Genomic DNA, 25370 nt, shown 5'->3' on the forward strand with positions numbered 1-25370 from the left:
AAATCCTAGATAAGCTTCTTTTAAATAATGTGGGAAGGAGAAATGCCCATGTGATAGAAATATGCATTCAAGCCATTCATCCTAATAAGTGTATTTCTCCATAACAGGAGTTATGAAAACAGACCCTCCCCAATAAATGCACAGTCTAAAAGCACGAACTCCCAAGAAAATGACAGGGTATTTAGCAGAAAAGTCTTTTGAGAAAGAAAAAATATGTATACAGATAGATAAAACATATACAGAAGATCTGGTATATTCCTTAGAGACAGTTTTCAGGCAAATTTCTCTTGTGTTTGTTGTTGTGTTTAATTATAGGGAAATGGCATCATTGTTTTGTTGTTTTAATCGGGATGATGGCAGCAGCTTTGTAACTAATTTCTGCATTCATCTCACCCAACCCCAATCCGTCCTTCACGGTTCTGCCTTTTCTGGTCATTTAGCTCCCTTGGTGCTCACAGTCCCTGTGGCCTTGCTTGTCACTTCTCTGGTCTTGTCTTCTATTACTTTCTTCAATACATAACCTACATTCAACCACCCCAAAACAGCTTTTGTAACCAGCTGGGTTCTCTCTCAGATGTCCATGCCTTTGGCCTACCACTGCTTTTCTCTAGAAAGCCCTACCCCGACCTCACACCACGGCCATCTGGTCAAGCACAACGCATTATTCAAGTCTCAGTTCCAACATTGTCTAGTTCTCCTTAAGAAGCCTTAATTTATACTTCAGACAGGCAGGAGCGATGGTCATTCTCTCATACAGCACTTGCGGTGATCCTGTCTTATCCTTGCTTTGTACATTGTTGTCTTTCCCACTAGACTCCAAACTTCTTGGGGCCAGAGATCATGGCACTCATTCCTTGCATCCTTAGTACCTAGCACGGTATTGGAAATCAACAAACAAGTGTTGAATTAATGGTCTTTAATAGCATCTCCATCTTCTACCTCCACATCATATTGTTACCTAGTGTTTTCCCAAATTAGTGGTGGCTATCTCTTCCCTTGCCTAACTTGTCATCTAGGAAACTTCCATGCTTATTAGCCAAGTCTACCTCTCAAACAGCCCCCCCCACTGGAGAAAATTAAATATTGATAACAGCTCCCTGATTTTCCCCTAAAGGCAACCAAGAGCTAAGACCAACTCATCGTCCGGCTATCACAGATAACACATGCAGGCTGGCACAACCCACGGAGCTAGGTCCAAATGGTGCTATTAATACTCTCGCCTCCGGTAGACCCAGCATGGCAGGCTTACAAGTGAGGATGTAAATTCACTTTGTCAAAGCAAACATTCCTCTTGGGGGACATCTGCTCAACCTCGAGGAGAGAATAATGACCACAGCCCACAGGCAGCGGGAGATGAGTAATTTACTGCTGCTAGGCAATTAGTGTTGCTAGAAAAAAAATTGCTTTCATTTACAATTCTCTTTAAACCATATGTATCATGGCTCATGGGATAATTTATGTATCATTAGAAACTAAAAAACATACATCACCCTAATAAATTGTCTCTCCCATTCACCACAGCCAATAGCTCCCAGGGGTCTTTAAGAAGTCAGAGTTTTGCTGTCCTTGTTATACAAGATGGTGTGGAAATGTCGTATGTGACTCATTTAGCTTCTCATTCACTCCCTGGTTCTCTGGCAGAGACAGATGGCAGGAGAGACATTTGCCACCATTTTCACCCACTGGTTTGCAGCAGCATTTGCTGTAAATGAGCCCATGGTAGGACAGCCATGAGTTGTATTGTTTTCCCTAACAACTTGAATGTCTATTCTGAGATTTGGTTCATCTTGATGTCGTCCCAGGGCTCATGTTATTTTCTCCAACACGCAGCATGTGTAACAATTGTATGGCTTCCCATTCAAGACAGGCCCTTCATCCTAACAGCAAATGGCTGCAAAGAGCTTGGAAAGAGCAGCCGACTGTCCCGTGGAGCAGGTCCCACAAGACTTGGCTGAGACAGGTCGGAGGTCATATAGTACCTGGGCGGACATGCTTGAGTTTAGAGGATGAACCGCCCTCAGCTACCTCTCTGTCAAGGGAAAAACATGGAATACAAAGTAAGAAAATGAGGCACAGGGGGACAGGTGAGCAGCCCAGCATCCAACCTGCCAATGAACTCAGGTTCACTCTTTCCTTTTGTTAAATTTCAATTGGTTTAAAGACAAAGTACGATGCTGGCTTCCTAGCCTTGTCCTAAAGGGCCATGCTTTTTTTTTTTTAATGATTTTTTATTATATTATGTTAGTCACCATACAGTACATCCCCGGCTTCCGATGTAAAGCTCGATGATTCATTAGTTGCATATAACACCCCTAAAGGGCCAAGCTTTAATCACTGAGACCATCACTGTGTACACTGTCCTAGCGTGAGAATTTGCTACATGACTTGTGGGGCCTCCTGTTCACAAAATATTAAGAATTGCAAGGCTGTGAGAGCAAAGCATTAAATCCTGTGTGGGGTCCTTTAAGGCCGCATAAGTCACACGGCCACAAAGCTGCAGAACACTAGTATCATGCATTTCCAGTGGAAGGGACGGGAAAGCAGACATGTTCCGCATTGGCCCCAACTCGGCGCGTCACATTTCCTCCTCGTGCCTAGAGCTCGCGGTCCTTCCTCAGGTGCCTGAGATCTGAACACCAGGCTCAGGGGTTCATCTGGGAGGTCCGCAGAACCTCTGTCCCCCAAGAGCTGCTTCCTGTCTGTCTTACAAGTAGTGTGAACTTCTGGATTTGGTAGAGACTCAGCTAACGTTATGGTTGAGCTGTTCAAACCTGAAATGAGGAGTAGCAAAATAAAATTTGCTCGAGTTACATGAAAACAAAGGTGAAAATCGTTAATAGTAAAACGCAATCTAGTCATCCAAAGTTATCGAAATAAGTGGCGGCTACAGGGGAATTCTTCAGATGACGGGAATCATTATCTTTACGCACCATGGATCTTTGCAGTGGCAGGAGCGATCCACGGTCAAGAGCACAGCAGCAGTTCACCAAACATGCTCGCCCTGGGACTCTAGGGTCCCTGCCCGTCGGTGAGAGCACTGGGCCCCTTGTGCAGGGAGGTCCTCAGGCAGTGCAGGGTGACTGGCTATGTGTCCCTAGAGTGAAAGGCTGGGATGCTGTGCTTTTCCTAAACCCGAGATGCTGAGCCTGAGCCTCCCCTGAGCCAGAAGGCCCTTCCACCACTGCTACCATTTAGGCCCTCAGCAGGGCTTGGGGGCAGTGACTGGAATTTCCTGAAGAGCTTCTCCTAAATACCTTCTCTCACCTTTTGCTTTCGCCACCCCATGTCCGCAGTGGCGTAGAAGCAAGCTGCCCACTACCTCGTGCCTTCTGAAAAATCTGGTTAGGGCAGTGGGCTCCTAGCAGAGCATGCAGTGAAAGACTGGGGTTTGTGATGCCTTATGCACCTCAGTGATCTTAACCGTCCCAACAGGACTGACAGCTTTGCACCTAATGGAAGGGCGTTACCTGCTCGTCCGTTCCACTTCTGCACTGTAAGTATGAGTTTCTGACAGCTGAATTGATCATTGCCTCCATTACAGGACTGGATGTGGGGTATTTGCACACTCAAAGTCCTAACTGGAACAGAGGCCACCAAAAGTGTGTGGTGAGCTCATGACAAAATAAAGATCTTCCCAGTCAGCTAAGGTGAATAGATCTGCACATTTGTAGACTATGCTAGAAAAGCATCTTGAAGATGTAACAGTCACCATGCACTCAGGAGTCATGCCCAGCTCTAGGCATCTCATGTTTGACTCATCTAATCCTCACGATCTCCATTGTACAGATGAGGAAACTGAGGCCCTGTAGGATCTGTCCAGGAAGACTCAGTACGAGGAGGACAGGAGCCCAGGAGGAAGGGATGCAGACTAAACATCTTAACATCTTCACTATTCCCTGGTCCCATGGAACCTACTTACAAACATGGCAGAAAAATCAAAAGGGGAGAATGGCTCAGGTTTCAATTTCAATGCTGGGTTTGCTGGAGTTCTCTGACTCACATGTGAATCCCACAGTCCCTTGCGGTTTATCATCATTTAGAAGCACAGAGTAATGTGCCCAGGGCCACAGAGCTCCAGGGGAAGCTGGGACTTTCACTTGAGTCAATCCAGATGGCTCCCACGCCCATGCTCTTTCCTCTTGCCCCACGTCAACCCCCACACAACAAGGGGGTTGCGTCTGGCTGTGAGGGTGTCCCTGCAAGCCGACGAGGTACACCCTCAAGAGTTGGAGATCCCAGGATGCAGCCAGCAGAACCAGAAAGAATACATCTCCTACTTTCCACGGTGAACTCTCCAAGTGGAGGCCTAGGTGGGAGAGAAAATGGTTTGTCCCAGATGTGTCTATTAGCAGAGCCATGAGGGCAACATTGTTCAATGAGACCCAAACAGAATACCGTTGGTAAAATGACAATTGTTTAAAATTATTAAAAAGAAAGAAAACAAGGCTTCCATGGATAGAAGATAACCTCGAAAAAGATTTTTCTTCCTGAAAGGGTTTTGTTCGGCTGGAGGGAAAAGAAATAAAAGGAAACATGAAAGCCAATAAAAGAAAAACATGAGCATGGAAGACCATCATTCATCTCTATTCAAATGGCAGTCACAGCTGCAGATTATAGAAAGGCTTTAATAGCACTTCTATTCAGAGACAAACTAAATACTGGGGCTGTACTCAGACGTGAGCAAGTGTTCTAATTGCATACCTGATTCTAGGGTCTTGGGAATGACCCTAGAACCACCAGTTAAATTGTCATTAGTTTAAAAGTTGAATATAACTCTTGACATTTTTTGGTAAGAACTCAAATTGGGCGTCCGGATGGCTCAGTTGATTAAGCATCTGCCTTCGGCTCGAGTTGTAGTCTCGGGGTCCTAGGATCGAGCCCCAAGTTAGGCTCCCTGCTCAGCATGGAGTTTGCTTCTCCCCCTCCTTCTGCCCCCCCACCCTGGCTCATGCTCTCTCTCTCAAATAAATAAAATCTTTTTTTAAAAAAGAAGTTAACTAAAATGATCGTTTTAGCAAAGTATTCTGTGTGTAGACATGAGTCACTCACTTATTAATTTTAATGGTATTAAGTGAATGATTTTCCTGGCCTAGATTTGGTGAAAGTGCGGGGGCAAAGGGAGAAGTATGAGACAGGAAATCTGATAGGGGCTTGGAAGGGAGGGGCAGGGAAAAAAAGAGGGAGAGTCTTGGAAAGAGGGTCCTGCTTAATTCAAATTCTGTTCTTCTCTAATAAATTTTAAATGACTGACCCCTAAAAGATAGCTCAAGCATGAGATAAATCCATGCGAGAAACGATCTTAATCTCAAGTCATTATCTTAAATATTTATTGAATAACTTGTATACACTAACCTCTCTTTCACTGCCTTTAAGAAAGTGAGAAATCCTTTTTGGAGACCAGATAGTTAAGAGAGATGTGAGATCTGAATTTGCACTAGGTAGATATTAAGAAATACTACATTAAAAAAAAAAGCAGTAGCAGCATCTGTTGTGATAAAAATAAATTTATTTGGGAAAAAAATACCATCTTTCTTTGCTTGACAAGGGCAAATCACCTCCATAGTAGAGTTCAACTGTTAAAATATGTGAGCACTGTCACAGTTCACCTCCACATGTCATGCGTACAATCAACAATCAGCACATGTGACAAGGTGTTCAAATGACTCTGTTTCCAATTTATCCCACTGACCATGCCAACATTTGCTTCCTGTCATGCTGACACACACACGCACACACAAATAGGCCCAGAAAGGTCCACTACAAGAGGTCTTTTTGTTGACTTCAGTGTGTTCTTTAAAAGGCTTAACAGTTCTCCAGCTTGGAATTTTTAATTTAGTATCGCAACCAACTTCATTGCTGTGCACACCATGAATTAACAAATGTCTTCTAATCCCAGAATCACTTTTAAAAACAAACCCTTATTGGATGATAAACACGCATCTTTCAATGCATGGCTTTAAGTGCCACTGTTTTTGCACACTCTGAAACATGATATTTTTTTCCATCCCAACACTGTGAGGTCATAAATTAAAGTCCACTGCAGAATGTCATTATCACTGCTCTATTGCACTCATGCCCAGTAGTTGACTGTGGCCTATGCTTCATCATCCAAGTTTATAAAAGGAACTTTGGAAGCTCAGTTGTGTTCAACCAGCTGACGGTCCTCTTGCCTGCTCCACAAATAAATAAATCAGTATTTTGGGGAGTGCTGGTCCAAGCTGTTTGGGCTCCCTCTGCATTGTCACTGGGTAAAGAGGCCTGAAACTTGATTATCTTTAGCAGAAGGACTTTAGTTGACAAGTATCAAGGGGTCATCACTTCCTTTCCTGTATCAGAAAGGGAGAGGAAGAAAGAAAAAACAATGATTTCAAAATCTTGGAGATGGAATAGGAGTACACGTTCTAGGCATGCATAGGTTCTAGACCTGCTGAGTGCCGCAGAGAAGATGAAGAAAAGTTAAGAATGACAATGCACATTATTTTTAGTCTGAGTGGATGCTTTTGGCAATTCTGAGGAGCTGTCCCTGTCCTGGGACCCTGCATCTCCCTATATTGACAAAGCCTCACTCGATGGCTAAAACAGATTTTCCCCTTCGCAGCAGTGGAGAAGGGGAAAGGTTGGTTAATTCTACATCTGTCCAACCAAGTAGATCTTTCCAAAGAATCACATCACATTAGAGCTGGAAGAGGTTTCAGGGGTCATATGTTGCAGCCTGGTGGCACTGGAAAGACCAGGAGGTTAAGGAGAGGTCAGGGAATACATTCAGTAACTGGTAGGGTCCAAAACGGAAACCCAGGTGTTCTGATGATCAGGCTGGAGGCTCTGGCAATAATTTGAAGGAGAATCAGTCTGTGGTGGTGGCTGGACTGCTCGATTAAAGAAGAGTGACCCCCATCTGTGCCCTGCAGGAGGCAGAGGTGCTCGTTGGGGCTGTCAGTCATTGGCACCAGCCAGGCGGCCCAGACACCAACATTTGCGATGCCCTCCCTCCTCAGGTTCCCTCCATGAGGTCCTCCTCCAATATTTACTCTCCATTTATGGCCTTCCTCACTTAAACCATTCTTAGATTCGTAGCCTTTAAACACATGCAGGTGTCCTGAGTTTTTGATGGCATTAAAGCCATCACTTATTCTCAGTACAATCCATTTCCTGCGTCAGTCCCATGACCTTCATTTACTCTCCGCAGGGTCCATCCCAGACTGCCCGGGATCCAGGCTGTGTTCTGATGACTCACCTCAAACTGCTCTGATTTCACCCATGACCATCTTTGGTAACAGCCACTACTTTTTATTTTTGATGTCCTTTTGTTCAAAACTTTCAACATTTTAGTTCTTCCGGTGACTTCCCTGGTAGACTCTCTCATTCCATTTAATTCTTTCATTATTCGTGACGAGCAGACCCCCCTCTGAACCAGCATCTTCTCGACGGCCCCTAGCACACCATACAGCCGACTGTCTGCTGATACGGCCACTTCCTTTCAGCTCTCAGACCCAATCTGATCAAGAACTTTTCTTGTCCGCCCCTTAAACCTTCTACTCATTCCATATGGCTGCACAAGAAAACAATTAGCCACCTCCTGCGGCTTTTTGTGATGCACACTAGGGGCCAAAAACCAGACACCAAAGACTGACCGGTTACTTTTCAGAATTCACAGCTACATTCTCTGATGAATATTTTTTCTTTACAGTTAAATACACGTCAGAAAAAGCAACTTTCCGAGACTTTCCTTATACAAGGTGCCTCTTAGGAAGCAGCTGCTTATTAGGAAAATTAATTTCCCTTTATCCCAGCTTCTATGGCAACAATTTAATGCTCTGAGAGGAAGAAATGTGATTTTTGGAACTTCACTTTCTCAGAAGACCTCATTTCATATTTACCAGACATTCTTTGGAACTGCTCGATCATATCATTTCAAAATCCCAAGACGTGGTATGAATTGATTAACAGAAAATACATCCCGTGGTTTTAAGTAGCAATTATGTTCTTCCATCTTCCTTCAGGAATTTGATTTTGAGCATTCTTCTCGAAAAACATGGGTAGGGGATATTTTTAGTTAACAACCTCACCTCTGACTTCACATGAAAACAACTAAGGGTATAATTAAGATAACTATCCTTATCTGACCTCCATTCTAGTCCCCAAAACACCATGTGGATGCTTTGCCACTGAAGTGTAGACCATTTGCTTAGATGTCATGCTGAACACGAGCAAAGTGCCGTTAGTCAAGGCAGAATTAGTGATGATGTGTGTTCCCAGCCAAGGCTCTGCACAGCCTTCTCTCAAGCAGTCTCCTGCTCTGCCCAAGAGAGGTTATTTGTACCAAATATTGCAGCAAGGGGAAAGGCCTTTGACATTCCCAGAGCTCCACCTCTAAAAATAAGAGTTTTGCCCTCTTTCTTGGCCAACTCAGAGTTCACCTTCTTGACTTTAGGGACATAACTCTTGCCTTCCCATTAGAGTCTCATCATATTCCCAAGAGATTTCAACCATGTCATGGAGCTTTCTACCCTGTTTTAGAAGAAACAATTCATTTCTGAAGCCAGTTTCAGTGGGAGGAAAGAAAATGAAACACAAATTATTTCCCACAATAAGCTGATTTCTGAGTGTAGAGTAAACCTTGGAAGAACTCTCTGTTAAGGCCACGGAGAAGCTCACCTTAGGAGCATGGAGACCTGTTTAAACACAATACTGACCTCCTCAGGCAGCAGACGCACGACAAGAAGGCTGAAGACTCTTTCTGATACTTCTCTTTGCTACTACATTCCTTCAGGAATTCCTGAAGATCTGTTTCAGGAAACCCATTCTGTTGGTATTTCTGTAAAAAGTACACAATGTTGTTACCTTATTTATAGGGCATGAGAAACTGCCCCCTTTGTCAACACATCAAACCCACCTTTGCTAAAATAAAACTCTCCCACGTTGCTAGCTCAGATCCAAGAGCTGATATTCACAGTGATGCATCAATCTGTCAGTTCCAGAAAGCCAAGCCAAGGCCACCATGGGAACAGAAACAATCCAAAAATCCCAGAAAGAAAGCCATGGCTGGGCAGGGGAGGGGTGTGTTAATCAGGGGCATGAAGGAAAGAGTCAAAAATCTAAAATTTTAATGCTAATTATAAGAGCAGATAAGATCTCCCCTTTCCCTCACTGCCAACGTAGAGTCTGCAGAGAAGTAAGCCTATTCCTCTACTTCTACAGAAGTTGGTCACTTACTGGGGCAGAGGGCACAGGTCCTTCCTGACAGACACAGAGACCCTGAGCCCTCTCTCACCCCATGCTTGCTGAAGTCACCGAGGCTTGGCCCACTCCCAGGGCCACTGCCTTGTCAAAGACAGGAACCCCCAGGGCAGGTGTGAAGAAGCCACAAAAGCCTTAGCTTTCCTAATTTCAAGGAAACCTGCACCACGCAAATGGCTACGTCGTCCAGCGTGGAGGCGNACCTGCACCACGCAAATGGCTACGTCGTCCAGCGTGGAGGCGTGCCCGTATCTGCACGGGCTGTCATGGCGGCAGAGTCACCCCATCACGGAAGCTTAGAATTCAAAGCTTAAATTCCAGGACGGGCAGGCACAGCTGCCACTGCAGAGACGGACAGCCCCGCGACTGGAATGACCACGCTCAGCCCATCCGAACCCGCGTCCTTTCTCTTTTCCCGCCCACTTCCAAACCAGTCCACCCCCGTCCAGGCGGCAGGGGCAATGCCCTGAATGCATACTTGAAATTCACTGCAAGCACCTAAAAAGTTTCTTTTCCAAAAAAACCTCAAAATCAAAGTAAAATTGTACTATCTTAAGTAAAAAGTGCAATATTTTCCTATGTTCCAATCCACACAGAGTTTGTCATCGTTTTTTGGCAGGAAATATGACTTGCCTTAATGGTGTCATAGGAGTCTGTAATCAGCGCAATGAACAGGCTGAGGATCATGTATATAAAAAGGCTGATGAAGGAGTACAAGTACAGACGGCTGAACAGCCACACCAGGGCGCTCTTCTGCTGGATCTGAGCAAAGGTCGCGAACATGTCATCGCCGTTGACCAGAGAAAACAGACACTCAGCAACTGTGTTCAGATCTTCAAACTGTAGGGGGACCAAAATGAGTTGTTAAGAGGTTTGATCCAAAAAAGCAGAAAAGTAGCTGGTTAGCTTATTTTGTTGTTGTCACTATTATTAGCCTTCTTTTTATTTATTTTTAAAAGATTTTATTTATTCATCTGAGAGAGAGAGAGAGCACGNAGCAGAAAAGTAGCTGGTTAGCTTATTTTGTTGTTGTCACTATTATTAGCCTTCTTTTTATTTATTTTTAAAGGATTTTATTTATTCATCTGAGAGAGAGAGCAGAAGCAGGGGAAAGGACAGAGGGGCAAGTAGACTCCCCAATGGGCAGGGAGCCCAATGCGGGGCTCGATCCCAGAACCCTGGGATTGTGACCTGAGCCGAAGGCAGACGCTTAACCAATGGAGCCACCCAGGAGCCCCTACCGTTCATTTTAAGACATCTAGAATAAGGACTCCTGGGTGGCACACTGAGAAAGCCTTTTTTTAATATAACAGACCATTCCTTGGATGTCAAATTTAACTATTTCCCTCTGGCCAGACATCCTGATAACGTTTGCTATAATAAAGGACAAAGTAATAAACATTTCTCAGCACAATGTTTTTTTCCGTTACGGGGTCTGATCTGCCAAACCAATTTCTAAAAGGACAGGAGCTGCTCTGTTCTATAACTAGTAGAGAGGGAAGTGGCTGGGACATAGCACAGGCTCAGGGAAGTTTTGCTATATGGAGGGTTTTACCTTAGCCTTTCCAACCACCGGTCCGGGTAATTTTAGCACATTAAAAACTAAAGATGACCAAGGGTGTGAAAGTGTCAAAAGATGAAGGATCATGGCTCGTGCCTTCGAGAAGCTCCCATGTTAGCAGTGGACAGGCCATAACCTAGACACGTAATGCCCTGTGGTAGAACTAGGGTGCGCTGTGCAAGGAAAGCAAGCCTCAGAACTAGGGCCTGACAGCCGTGCGTTCACCAGTGAGAAGAGAAAGGGGAGGATTTACTCAGTGAACACAGGAGGAGTACAGTGTTCAGCCTGGGAAGCGGCTGGAGAGGCGTGTCTATGCCATGCCCAAGGGCCTCTGTGGTTCTACACACTTCAGACTAAGGCAGGCCATCACCTGAAGCCAGTAAGACACTTCATGCAACAGTGACATGATCTGATCTGTTTTACGTTAAAGGTAACCATGGGGGCGCCTGGGTGCCTCAGGGGGTTGGGCATCTGCCTTCGGCTCAGGTCATGATCCTGGGGTCCTAGGATCTAGTCCCACATCAGGCTCCCTATTCCCTGGGGAGCCTGCCTCTCCCTTTCCCTCTACCCCTCCTCATGTGCTTTCTCTTCCCTCTCTTTCTGTCAAATAAATAAACAAAATCTTAAAAAAAAAAAAAAAAAAGGAAATCATGGCACTGGAAGATCTCCTAGAATGCAACAAAGCCTAGGGGCAGGGAGGCCAGGGAGAGGGGAGTGCAGGAGCCCCAGGGGATGCAAGGAATCCCAGAGAGACTGGGAGGAGGAGGAAGCGGAGATGAAGATAAGTCTGGGAAGGGACAGACACCTAGGGGACTCTGTTTTCGGTGAGGCAAGTCTGAGGGGCCAGGGAGAAATGCTATGAGACAGTTAGTGGGAGGTTCAGGAGCTGAGCCTGCACAGTGTGGAATCCCACTGGAACCCCACAGGCAGCCATCCTGGCTTTAAGTGGTTGACAAACTGTTGTCATGGCAACTAGCAACAAACAGCAGGTGCTTGATAAAGGGATGTCTCCAGGGCCAGAGGGTTAAACACCAGTGGAATGTAAAAGCTTCTGTCTAAAGAACAATAATGACCTAAGAGGCAAAAGACTATGCAGTTTTCAAACACAGATGGAACGCGTTAGTGTAGAGTTTTGAACCTGATTCTGTCCAGAGCACGAGGAGCACATGTCCACGGAGTCCCTGTGGCTCTGGGGATAGCCCCATCCCTGACGGATGTCTCAGGGCTCAGGGGTTGTGGTACTATTTCACATGTCACAAGGGAAAACCTCTCACCCCCTGACCCAGAATCTGGCCTTTGCCTCTAAATTCCCTATTTCCATCAGTGACTTCAGTCTCTTATCAAAGAAACAGTTACTCCAAAANAGCAGGGGAAAGGACAGAGGGGCAAGTAGACTCCCCAATGGGCAGGGAGCCCAATGCGGGGCTCGATCCCAGAACCCTGGGATTGTGACCTGAGCCGAAGGCAGACGCTTAACCAACGGAGCCACCCAGGAGCCCCTACCGTTCATTTTAAGACATCTAGAATAAGGACTCCTGGGTGGCACACTGAGAAAGCCTTTTTTTAATATAACAGACCATTCCTTGGATGTCAAATTTAACTATTTCCCTCTGGCCAGACATCCTGATAACGTTTGCTATAATAAAGGACAAAGTAATAAACATTTCTCAGCACAATGTTTTTTTCCGTTACGGGGTCTGATCTGCCAAACCAATTTCTAAAAGGACAGGAGCTGCTCTGTTCTATAACCAGTAGAGAGGGAAGTGGCTGGGACACAGCACAGGCTCAGGGAAGTTTTGCTATATGGAGGGTTTTACCTTAGCCTTTCCAACCACCGGTCCGGGTAATTTTAGCACATTAAAAACTAAAGATGACCAAGGGTGTGAAAGTGTCAAAAGATGAAGGATCATGGCTCGTGCCTTCGAGAAGCTCCCATGTTAGCAGTGGACAGGCCATAACCTAGACACGTAATGCCCTGTGGTAGAACTAGGGTGCGCTGTGCAAGGAAAGCAAGCCTCAGAACTAGGGCCTGACAGCCGTGCGTTCACCAGTGAGAAGAGAAAGGGGAGGATTTACTCAGTGAACACAGGAGGAGTACAGTGTTCAGCCTGGGAAGCGGCTGGAGAGGCGTGTCTATGCCATGCCCAAGGGCCTCTGTGGTTCTACACACTTCAGACTAAGGCAGGCCATCACCTGAAGCCAGTAAGACACTTCATGCAACAGTGACATGATCTGATCTGTTTTACGTTAAAGGTAACCATGGGGGCGCCTGGGTGCCTCAGGGGGTTGGGCATCTGCCTTCGGCTCAGGTCATGATCCTGGGGTCCTAGGATCTAGTCCCACATCAGGCTCCCTATTCCCTGGGGAGCCTGCCTCTCCCTCTCCCTCTACCCCTCCTCATGTGCTTTCTCTTCCCTCTCTTTCTGTCACATAAATAAACAAAATCTTAAAAAAAAAAAAAAAAAGGTAATCCTGGCACTGGAAGATCTCCTAGAATGCAACAAAGCCTAGGGGCAGGGAGGCCAGGGAGAGGGGAGTGCAGGAGCCCGAGGGTTGCAAGGAATCCCAGAGAGACTGGGAGGAGGAGGAAGCGGAGATGAAGATAAGTCTGGGAAGGGACAGACACCTAGGGGACTCTGTTTTCGGTGAGGCAAGTCTGAGGGGCCAGGGAGAAATGCTATGAGACAGTTAGTGGGAGGTTCAGGAGCTGAGCCTGCACAGTGTGGAATCCCACTGGAACCCCACAGGCAGCCATCCTGGCTTTAAGTGGTTGACAAACTGTTGTCATGGCAACTAGCAACAAACAGCAGGTGCTTGATAAAGGGATGTCTCCAGGGCCAGAGGGTTAAACACCAGTGGAATGTAAAAGCTTCTGTCTAAAGAACAATAATGACCTAAGAGGCAAAAGACTATGCAGTTTTCAAACACAGATGGAACGCGTTAGTGTAGAGTTTTGAACCTGATTCTGTCCAGAGCACGAGGAGCACATGTCCACGGAGTCCCTGTGGCTCTGGGGATAGCCCCATCCCTGACGGATGTCTCAGGGCTCAGGGGTTGTGGTACTATTTCACATGTCACAAGGGAAAACCTCTCACCCCCTGACCCAGAATCTGGCCTTTGCCTCTAAATTCCCTATTTCCATCAGTGACTTCAGTCTCTTATCAAAGAAACAGTTACTCCAAAATAATCAACTACTTAAAACTATGTGTCGAATTGATTCGTCTTCCCCTGTCTTCAATCTTCTAAGGTCTGTCTGCCCCTAGGATGTTTTTCTGATCCACTCCGATGTCAGCACTTACACCCGGATTATTATGGAAACCTCCAAGCAACCTCTTCATCTTGCAGTCCACACTTCAGGGAAATCTAAACGTCATAGAGTACAGCCTTCAGGTCATTTCTCTTACTTAAGAATATGCAAAGTTAGGGGTGCCTGGGTGGCTCAGTCGGTTAAGCGTCTGCCTTTGGCTCAGGTCATGATCCCAGGGTCCTGGGATCGAGCCCCGCATCGGGGTCCCTGCTCAACGGGAAGCCTGCTTCTCCCTCTCCTACTCCCCTTGCTTGTGTTCCCTCTCCCGCTGTCTCTCTCTGTCAAATAAATAAAATCTTAAAAAAAAAAAAAAAGAATATACAAAGTTAGGATGCAAACTGAAAATCCCAACCAAGAAGGTTGGGATAAGTTTCCTCTTTATGTGGCTTCCTTCCCTCTCCGCATTGTCAATATCAGCATCCCGTGCCTGTCTGCTCCCACACGCCAGGCCCACTTCTTTCTCTTTTCCTCATGGATGGGTTCTCTTCACCTGATGGGATGTCCTCCTCCCTCCCTCCTCTCCCTCCCCTCCCTGTGCCCCGCTAAGCCATGTTGAAGGGTTACTTCAAAGTCTACTTCAAGCCAGACTGCCCTGGCAGCTCTAGTCCCTTCCCTGTTCTCTGCATCAGTAAGAACCACCGAGGAAACCACTAGCTTGTCTTCTAACTGGTTTTATACACTTCTCCATACCCCAGCTAGCTAACACGCACTGTGGCCTAACGCCCCATGACTGAATCCACAGGGTAAAGCCTGTAACCCAGCGAAAGTACACAAATGTGGCCCAAACAGAGATATATGCCCATGCCTTTGGCGCATCAGTGTCAACTCTGGAAAACTCCAAAGTTGGTCTCCACAGAGATCTGAAGGGAACATTCGCTTGAGCAAATCACTTAACAATATGCAGATTATTTAACAGTAAGACAGGCAGTTCTCAGAGTAAATATTTTCCATCCCTCCCAGCCTTAAGACAATGAAATTGAAGCTGGTTTCTATGGACATGAACTACAACTCGGCCGGCACCATTAATAATTCTTTTGGAATCTGGTCAAGTCCTTTCTTTAGCTTCAAGAACCCGTAACAGTCTGTGCCTCGGGTTCCAAAAGTGCAAACAGCCAGTTGGTGAGTACATATCAAATTCATTCCTTCGTCTCTTGTGCAGTTACTTGGTATCATCCTGGCTGTAATGCCTGTCTCAATGTTAATGTTATGCACAACCATTATACCTCCCTTTCCTCTATGCACAAGATTTATTATAACCCACCAAAAATTTAAGAGACTCAAAAAAATAAGTGGTACACAGCCTGCCATTTTGTACCTCAAGAAGTGGCTGTGAACCACACAGTTTGGTGGCCAAAATCCATAGTAGAAGTGAACTTTAATAATACCCAAGGTAAGGGGAAGAGGGTCCTCATGGGCTTCCGGTCTAGAAGGGCTACATTTATAGGGAATTGCTATGGTTCTTAGGAGGTTTTAAGCCCCTAAAAAGCAGGTGCTACTGTCTCTCTGTTTTTTGTTCATTAAAAAACTTGCTGAGCCCCTGCCACGTTCCACACACCACGCTGGACGTGGGCAATGCAAAGAGCAAGGAGCCAGTCACTGCCCTTGAAGAGCTCAATCTAGAAGAACCTGACAAGATTTGGTGTATGCTTAGTAAATATTAGATGGTTATTTCCATCAGGAGTCCCCCTAGGTTCCATGGGACTAGAGTGAGAACTCAAGCATTTCTTCCACAAACAATCACTTTGTCACTGAGCCACAAAGAACTTTCATTTGAATGAACACATAATGACAGTGGCTTATTACGGAGAAAGACATAAAAATTTGCTTCGAGCCTGGTACTGAGAACCTCATGCAACACTCAGGTGAAATGTTTTAACTGGCTAACAGTTGTTTTGAATAAGAGAGGAGTTCGGCTCCAAAGAGAAGCCTTGAAAGCATGAAAAGGTCATGTAGTTCTGTCGCACTTCTACCTGGGGCCTCAGCAAAGTCCAACAATTTTTCAAAGGCTTGGTCTTGTCATTTGTAAAATGAGGACAAGGTAAGGCTGATTTATTCTTCACAGTGAAAAAGTCCTCTGGAAATGGAAGAGCCACAGTAGAATAATGTTCCTCCAAACCTCATCTTGAATTATTAAACATCAACAGTCTCTAGTCCTCTGTGCCCAGACATTTTGAAAGGGCACCGTGCCAAAGTCCATTAATGCTGGGATCAACGTTGGCAGGACACTTGTACCTTTACTCCCTTTCAGCTGAACCACTGAAATCCAATGTCTGACAGGAAAACAGGAAGCTGAAATACGGGAGTCCTGCTGCCATTCGAACTGCAGTGAGAATCTAGTTTTCCCAACACCTCCTCTTAGAGTGTTTTATTTGTTTGTTTAAAGGAAGATTTTGCTTCCACACCCAAGGTTGCTGTACTTTAGAAGTCCTAGAAAATCCTTGCCATGGTGCCTGGCTTTCCAAGGCTTCCGTAATTCTAAAGTTCCTCTGATTCAACAGATGCTGACAGAATCTAAAAATTCTTACAGTTTGGATTAATTCGCAGGGGAAAGGGTGCAGGGGGCAGTCAGCATTTTAAACTTCAGACTCAAAGAAGAAGAAGCAGCAGAATAGAGAAGAAAAGCACAAACGTCCAGAACCAGACTGAAGGTTTTCTCCCTCCACTGACTAATGTGTTCACTGGACTAATTCGACTATGCATTTCCCCAATGAATCAGTCTGGCTAGAGATGAAAGACAGATGCTATAAACTGGCCTGCCATGCAACCCTAGAGACAGCCCTTATCCCTCTGCTCCTCTGGGGGAGAAATGAAAGGCTGGCATGAAGTGGGAGATACAAGTCAAGAGGTGCAATGCACAATATGGTAGCCACTAGCTCATGCGGCTACTGACCACCTGCTATAAAGCGGCTAGTCCAAACTGAGCGGCGCCATCAGGACAAAATACACACCAGATCTCAAAGTACCAAAAAAAAAATGTAGAATATCTCAATGTTTTATATTGAGCACATGCTAAAGTAATATATTAATATTTTAGACATATTGAATTAAATAAATATATAATTTAAATCTCTTCATCTGTTTCTTAATGTGGCTACTAGAAAATGAAAAAGGACACATGTGGCTCTCATTTGTGGCTCTCATATTTTTATTGGACAGTGCTATCCAGAGCATCCCAATCTCACCTGGATTCTTAAAAGGACAAAACCAACATATGAAAACACACTCGGACCCACAAAACAAATAACATCCTTTTCTTCAAGGTTGACACATTGAGGGAAATAAGACTGATTACACAGCTCTCCTCTCACAGCTGATCTATTCATAGGTCAAACTAAATGCTCTTTTGTAATGATCTGTTTTGGATAATACCAAGAAAACCCCTGCAGGGTATTGATCAAAAGATGTGTATGGGGGTCAGACAAACCTGGGTGTAAATCCTATCTCTGCCATTTACTAGCTGTGTAGCCTTGGGAAAACTATCTAAAATATTAAGAATCCTATTTTTGATAAAAGAAATATCATATTTCTCCACAGGGTTGCTGGGAAGGTTGACATAGCCAGAGGTAGAGAACTTAGGCACTGTATCTATTAGCATATAATGCTCGAGAATGGTAGCTATCTTAGTAAAATTCAAGCAACATTATCTGAGCATCTTCCAGAATAATGAAGCACTCATCCTGAGGCCTGGGAGACAGTGAATTGAAGCAGACATTCTTAGGCTCAGTATTTATCCCACACAGTGCAACACTGCCCTCTAGTGACAAAAATGTGGAGAAGCATTCAGAGCAGGAGGCAAGCAAGGAAGAAAAATGTAAATTTTCCTGGGTACTAAGACAGTAAGTTCTCCAGATCAGAGAGATTATATCAAAGAACAATTTTTACTCATGAGTCACCTTTAAAGCAGTGGCATGGAATTGGAAAAGCAATAAGATTATCAAGATTTACTATTAACCCAGGGACTGTCACTATGTTAATTACACAGTTGCTCAAATAGGAAAACAGTAGTTCTCTTTGGACGTATTAAATGTAAGACTTACAGAGGAAAAAACCTGCCTATATGTCAAGTTACTAGGATTAATTTTAGTTTGAGAACACAGGAAGTTGGAATTTTGTGCACTGCTTACTTTTTGGGAGTAGTTTGCAAACCAGAGGTGATCATATGTTTAGTTCAACACAGCCATCAAGGCCAAAACTTAAGGCTGAGTTTACACAACACAAGCTTCAACACAATCCTTTGCATTCCTACCTCTTTTCTCCTTGCAGAGTACCTAAGGCAAGATAACAGTCCCCTGGGCTGTAGAGATTAAATAAGAGAAGACAGCCATGCTTAGCATAGCACCTAACATACTAGAATCAAGTAATAGCTGTTATTATTGTTCCTTGTGTTGTTTCTGTTGTCCCAACTGCCAGAGGCCCACGGAAGAAAAACGATAAGATGGAATGATTCCTTTCACTTTTTTTGGTTTGAAAACAAGGAATTTCATTTCCTGAGGCATCTATCAATCAAACTTATCGTTTTAAAACAAGAACATCTGAACGTAACTTTGATGTCCCTGAGATGTTGCTGCTGACTCAAGCCCAGTCGATAGTCCAGAATTCAGATCCTGATCTTTAATAAGGCACTAAGATGACACTGTAATCAAAACCACCTGCAAAGACAACATGTGTTACCACTGAAATCATAGACCTCAGATGGTCCTCCTGGGCAGTCTTTGTCCACCATCATTCTCCTCAATTAATGTGGATGAAAACCCTAATCCTTTAAGTTAGAAGGATATTATAACAATTTTCCTCATTCAATTTTCATTTTTATTATAGCAATCTCGTGTCCAAACAGTCCAAACAGTTATCATCCGGTGATCAGCTGGGTTAGTCTGCACCCCCAGAAGCCGGTCCCAGACAACTAGGAAATGTATCCTCTAGCTACAGTTCTACAGTTCTTGTTTTAATATCCTGAAGTCATGTCAATATCCTGAAAAGGTAAAGAAAACCAATGCAAAGCTACGTCTTACTGACTTCGAGGGTACATGCTAGAGCAAAGTAGGAAGCAGGACAGTGCGGGAGGCCCCCTTGGAAGGGTCCCGGGTGCCTAATTTGCAGAAGGAAGAATTAGTGCTACACACCTTGTCATGATATGGTCCTAAGACAATCCAGCCACAGAATGTGTAGCCCAGATAGATCATACCAGCACAAGCACAGAAGCGAAGAACTTTGGGCAGTGAGGCTTGCATCGTTAAGATGAGCACCTGAAATAAAAATCAACAGAATGAGGGAAATTAAAAAGTGGCTTGCTAGGACCCAAAGATGAAACTAGTCTCAGTCCTCGTGCCCCACCCAACGCCACATCCTTACATTATATGCTTGGAAGTAGCCCAGGTATCTGATGACGCCAACCCAGACAAAGAGCGTAGACGTTCCGAGCAAAAGGCTGCACAGATCGTAATTTGTGAGATTCTAAGGAATGAAAAAATAGATGTGAGTAAAACATTCCACTCCACTCAGCTTGTTAACCTCCCTTTAAATTGAAAAGAATGGACTTGGGAAAGAATGGACTGCCTGCCTCTCTCTAGGTGACACCACGAGCTGTAAACTGAAGAAGAAAAGAGCCCAATTCCAAATGTGTTTCTCATTTCCTCTTAGTATTTGAATTGGTTGAACTGAGTTTCCGTTCAAACAATATCCTGAAAGAGAAATTGCCTTGTACTGACCTAGGCAGTGAAGAATATAAAGTAATGGTGTTTGGTAAATATCAAACAATACCACTCAGCTACTTTTGAAAGAAAGGTCCAAACATGATTTGCTAACCCCGTTCCTGCTCTTGCGGACTTCTAGGTCTCACTGAGGAGACAAACACACAAGCAGGGTTCTAACTTAATATGCTAAGTGCAATGAGAACCACAACACCTGGCTTGTCACATAGTGCTTTCCACTGTGTGACCAGAACGGAGCTGGGCCTGGAGGACAGGGTGGGAGGGGGCACTGCAGGTCAACAAAGGCTGAACGAAGGTCCAAGGCCCAGGGTGGGCAGGATGTCCTAGAGAGGAGTACTGATGGGTTCGGGAGAGCTAGGGCAAGAGGATGAGGACCCCAGAGGCCACACTGAAGGGAGGCCACTTCATCCCAGTGGGGGCCCTGTGAGGCAGAGAGGATTTCGATACTTTGAGAAAAATGAGTCTGACAGTGGTGTGGATGGATCTGAGGCATACAAGGTGGAAGGCAGGAAAGCCAATGAGACAGTTGTAGCACCCAGGCCAGAGAGGAAGATGGCCTGAAGGGAGCCAGAGTAGTCAGAGTGGGGAGGAAGGAAGCACGGTAGATGGTCAGGAGGTGAAGGTGGTGAGACCTGCTGGCTGACAGCACAGAGGGGAAACAGCCAGATGAAGGAGGAGGCAGGATGTAGTCATGAGATTAAATCAACTAATAACAGCAAGAGAGTGTCAGGTGCTTGGAGGTCACTCAATACTCCTGTCCTCACTCCCCTCCAAGAGCACCCATCAGTCCCGGAGGGTCACTACTGGCTCTTGACAGGACTGGTTCGTGGGTCAGCTGCTGCTTCTGCAACTTAAAAAAAAAAAAAAAAATGAAGCCCACCCAAACATCCAATCTTCCCAAACTTCAGTTCCTATTCTGAAGATGTTACTGGGTCTCCTGGGGGATACTCATAGGAATATCGTCTTCCACAGAACAATGGCTTTCCTATGTTCCCTTGATGAGGAATGAAGTCAGAGGAATCTTCAGTGACATGGGTGTGAGAAAAGAGAAAACGTGAGACTCAAGATAGTCTCCACGAGGATTGTTATATCTCAAAGTGCCTGGGGTCACCCAGAAGAATAGAAACAACAGAAGATTAAAATGGGTTGCCCCTCACCTTTGCTTTAATTTCCATTTTTAATATGGATCCAATTATTGTCATTAGGTCGCTGATAATCACCAGGACATACCATCCATTGATGAACTCCCACTGGTCGGCGTTACACACACGTCGATTGTACTTCTCCAAGAAGAAATTTAGAAATCTCTGCGGCAAACATTTTAAAAAGCATTTCTTACAAACCACACTGCCCTCTGGAAGGAGAAGACAAGCGCAAAACAATGCTCTTGCCTGTAAAATGATATGGCGCTAGCTTTCCCAACTGGATAGATCCACCTCGAGGGTGGGGATTATGGCTGCCACGTTCTCCCATAATCTACTGCAGCTATAAGTAAGCATTCCAGTACCTGCTGAGTTAACTCACCCATCAAAGGCTTATGCTCTAATGCCCAGAGACTCTAGTCATAACAGCTAACACTCAGTACATTGCCAATATTTTACTTCTCATCAATCATTCGATCTGACAACCCTATGAATCAGGCCTATCTCCAGAAGAGGGAACTGAGGCACAGAGAGGCTAGGCGATGATTTGGGTCTTGGCAGCCTGGCTCCAGAATGTGGGCTCCCAATGGTGGGAGTCAGTGGTGACTCCTGATGGTGTCCCTAACTCTGGCAGACCCAGGACCCTGACCTTGGATTCAGAATATCAAGAGGCTCGGGGGGGACAGATAAGAGAAGTGGATATTTACAGAATCAGTCAACAAAGGTCAAGAATAAGAAAACTAGAATGTAGACTATTTTCTTGTTCCACAATTGGTATCCACCACAGATGACTTCCTATTTCCCCTGACCTAAGTCTGCATTTACTCACGTGCCACAAACCAGAGTAAGATTTGTGGGAAGCTGAAGTATATATTCACAAGAACTCTGAGGGTAAAAAGGTAAAACGAAACTCAGGAGAGAATTTTTAAACTATTTTAAAAAATAGAATAAAGTATTTTATGCTTCATTATAACCCATTTACCATGCCTCCCTATCGAAATGAACTCTGATTTGAAGACAAAAGATGAAACCCACACATGCTATTACCCTGTTCTTAAGACCACTCCTAAATTTACAAGGGTCTCGTTTATTCCGGAAACATTCAAAAGCTTGAGAGTTCACCACTGTGCACTTGTGCCTTGTAGCTCAGTTTTAAGCAGGACAATTATCTGATCCCACCTCACATGCCAGGAGCCTTTACTCATGCTCGACACCTCAGGTTGACCAATGCCTTGTAGGCGGGCAATCATTCAAAGGAATCTAATCTAGTCAGCTCCAGAAAGGGCAGGATGACCCAACATCAAGGCTCCCCCGTCTGGACGAACAGGACAGAGGCCAAGTAGGGAGGGGAAATATTTGAACACACACTTACCTTGCGTAACCTGAGCGCTAGAACAATGGATCTTGTGCACAGAATAAGAGACGCCAAGCAAATCACAATGACAAACGCATCAAACACCAGGACATACTGAGTATTTTTCTGAACTGAGAAACAAAAATAGAGTTCAGATATTAAATTCACATTACTTGGGAATAATTTCCAAACAGAATGGTAGTCTGAAAAGAAGTTCAAATGATAAATGTTTAAGCATCAGAAACAAATCACACTGCATTCATTCAGAAGTCTTTAAATAAGGTAAAACATTCTCTGATGTTAAGAGCTGTACATTTAAAAACATATAAACTCTCTGCTAAATGTACTCAAAATATTTTCTATCGAATAGAACTCAACAGAAGGGGGTGTACTTGGGCTCTGTTCAAAAGAGGCAAAACTGACATACTCTCGAGTTCTTTTTCGTAAAAGCACAAACTCCAAGTTCTCCATTAATGAGGGAACAACTTAAAACACCCCTCCTCAGAATCCCCACTTCTGCTTCTCAACCTTACTGTGTACTTGACCAGTGAACAGGGCCAAGCCAATTAGCTGGTTCTGCAATGGAGCCAAGAGCCTCTTGGAATGGAAGTAGAAACAGCAGTAATGACATTTTTGTCATGGAAAACACAGCAGCACGGGGGAATGTGCTGGAGGAAGATGCACCCAGAACCCCAGGGTCTCTGAGACCTGATGGCAGCATTCCCGCCACCTGGCCCCCTGCCCACTCCAGCAGCTTCACCACCTGCCACGCCTCTCTCCCCACCTTCTCTACCTTGAGGCCACACTGTTCTTCCTCCATCCTTGTTCCTACCAGGTTTGCTTGCTCTCTTGCCTCAGGGGCTTTGCAAGGGCTGATCCCTCCATCTGTATCAGCCCCTCCAATGCTCCTTCATAGCACTCTCTGTAAGCATACACACCCATAGCTCTGTTTATCCCTCTCTGCTCGATGGCCACCGGCCCTGTGACTACATCTTCTAAGAAGGCGCTGCGAGGGGCACAGAGACAGTGCAGAACAGGAAAGACAATCTTGGGAGCCTCAGGAGCTGGGTCTGAATCTCAGCTCTGCACTCAGGAGCTGTGCAGTCTTGGGGAAGTTGCCTCAGATTCCTCATTGAAAAAAAAAAAGGGTAGAAAAAAACCCAACCCTCCATCATAGGGCTGTTGTGAGGATTAAACGAGCTCATATATGAGAGCACCTGGAACAGCCCCATGGAAAAAACAGCATTTCCAGGGCTTCCTACTGGATATCACTTGAGGTCTATCTTGCCCACGAAATGACCATAGGAAGCAGGGACTGTATGTGTTTGTTTGACACTACACTCTCTGTGCCTTCGTGATGCTTTGGTGTGCTTACAGATGAACACAGAGCCTCCAGCAGAACATGAGAAGACTACTGAATAATCCAAGTTAGAACCCGTGAAGGTCTGAGCTCAGTTACAGGCAGAGGGAGAGAAAGCACAGAGCTGTGAAAGACCAAAAGTCAACCTGGTCTCCAGAGGGACCTAAGCAATAAGAGAGAAGGACCATCCAAGAAGGACTCCTGGTTTTCTGTCCTGGGTGAACTGAGCTCAGTCTGAACATTCGTGACAAGAGAGGATGACCTGGTAGCGATTAGAGCCATGGGTGTGGACACAGCCACTGAGAGAGACCACAGAGGGAAACACGGACTAGGAAGGACTGGGGGAGGGGCAGCAATGTGGGGCATTATGGGAGGAGCTGAGCTCAGGAAGTAGACTGAGAAGGGCCATGGGAGAAGAGAAAGGGCCAGAGGACAGGTGACCTCCAGCGGGGCATTCAGGGGGGATTATAAAGGGGAGCGCTCCACAGTGATACCTCTGCAAAAAAGGCCTTTAACAAAAAGACCAAGTGTCCATGATTTAATGATGCAAGAGCATGAGCGACTGTGGCCAGTGGTCTGAGGGCAAAGCAGCTCATCCTGAGGGTATGAGCACAGCCAGCTAGTAATTGTAATTCACTGCAAGGATTCTTGCAAAGCTTTAGATGCCAGACAGGGCCACTGTGCCTGCTTCATGGGCTGTCAGGAAATCAGGTGAAATCATCTACGTTGAGTGCTTGTTAGAACGGTGCCTAGCACCTAGCACTTACATTTACTGATAGCCATTTTATAATTATGAAATTGAAGTTATCTTGAGATATCATCTGATGGGTAGGTAAGAAAACAACTTAACCAGAACCCAAGACTGACTGACTGACTGACTATGTATGTATGTATGTATCTGTGGGAGCCATGGAATGGGACAGAGGGAATAGGTACAGTTGTGAAGATGGGACTGAAAATCTTATGAAACCTTGTGAAATGCAAGGATAACATCTAGAAGAACATCCTTTCTGACATACAACCAGAACAAAATCTCTATAACTACTTGTATTGGGTCCCTTTAAAAATGGAGAAACAGAGGCCCATAATCTAGAAGGATAGACCGTCTCTCCTAACAGAGAAACCAGTATCATATTCTGGTTTTGTTGCTGTTGTCATCATCATATAAGCTTCTGACACCTTTTTATTTTATTTTTTAATTTTTTTATCTTAATTCCAGTTAGTCAACATACAGTGTTCTATCAGTTTCAGGTGTACAGTATAGTGATTCAACGCTTCCACACCTCACTCTGTGCTCGTTACAGCAAGTGCGCTCCTTAATCCCCATCACCTATTTCACCCATCCCCCATGATCTCCCCTCTGGTAACCATCAGTGTGTTCTCTATACTTAAGAGTCTGGTTTTGGGGTGCCTGGGTGGCACTGTCAGTTAAGTGTCCGACTCCTGGTTTGTGCAATTCTTGGTTTCAACTTAGGTTGTGATCTCAGGGTTGTGAAATCCAGCCCCATGTTGGGCTCCATGCTCAGCGTGGAGTCTGCTTAGGTCTCTCTCTCTCCTTCTTGCTCTGCCCCTCCCCCTGCTCTCTCTTTCTCTCTCTCAAATCAAGTAAATCTTAAAAAAAGAGAGAGTCAGTTTCTCGGTTTGTCACTCTCATATTCTGTTTTAATTTGATCTATTGAGGAGACTAGTTGGTGTGCT

The 25370-nt window shown here is 45.0% G+C and overlaps 1 protein-coding gene across 3 annotated transcripts in view; it reads right to left on the reverse strand.

Moving 5' to 3' along the window:
- Window positions 1-5471: 5471 nt before the first annotated feature.
- Window positions 5472-25370, reverse strand: part of MCOLN2 (mucolipin 2) — a 54141-nt gene continuing 34242 nt past the window's right edge. For all 3 annotated transcript variants that reach the window (XM_034653808.1, XM_034653807.1, XM_002919392.4), the window contains 7 exons: window positions 22331-22443; window positions 20974-21123; window positions 19458-19559; window positions 19229-19351; window positions 9871-10077; window positions 8694-8815; window positions 5472-6326 (listed from right to left, as the gene is read on the reverse strand). In XM_034653808.1, coding sequence (XP_034509699.1) covers window positions 6290-6326; window positions 8694-8815; window positions 9871-10077; window positions 19229-19351; window positions 19458-19559; window positions 20974-21123; window positions 22331-22443 — 854 coding nt within the window. In that variant the 3' untranslated portion in view covers window positions 5472-6289. The remainder of the gene's footprint in view (window positions 6327-8693; window positions 8816-9870; window positions 10078-19228; window positions 19352-19457; window positions 19560-20973; window positions 21124-22330; window positions 22444-25370) is intronic.

This window comes from Ailuropoda melanoleuca, chromosome 2 (genome assembly GCF_002007445.2).
Source record: "Ailuropoda melanoleuca isolate Jingjing chromosome 2, ASM200744v2, whole genome shotgun sequence".
NCBI classification, from domain to species: domain Eukaryota; kingdom Metazoa; phylum Chordata; class Mammalia; order Carnivora; family Ursidae; genus Ailuropoda; species Ailuropoda melanoleuca.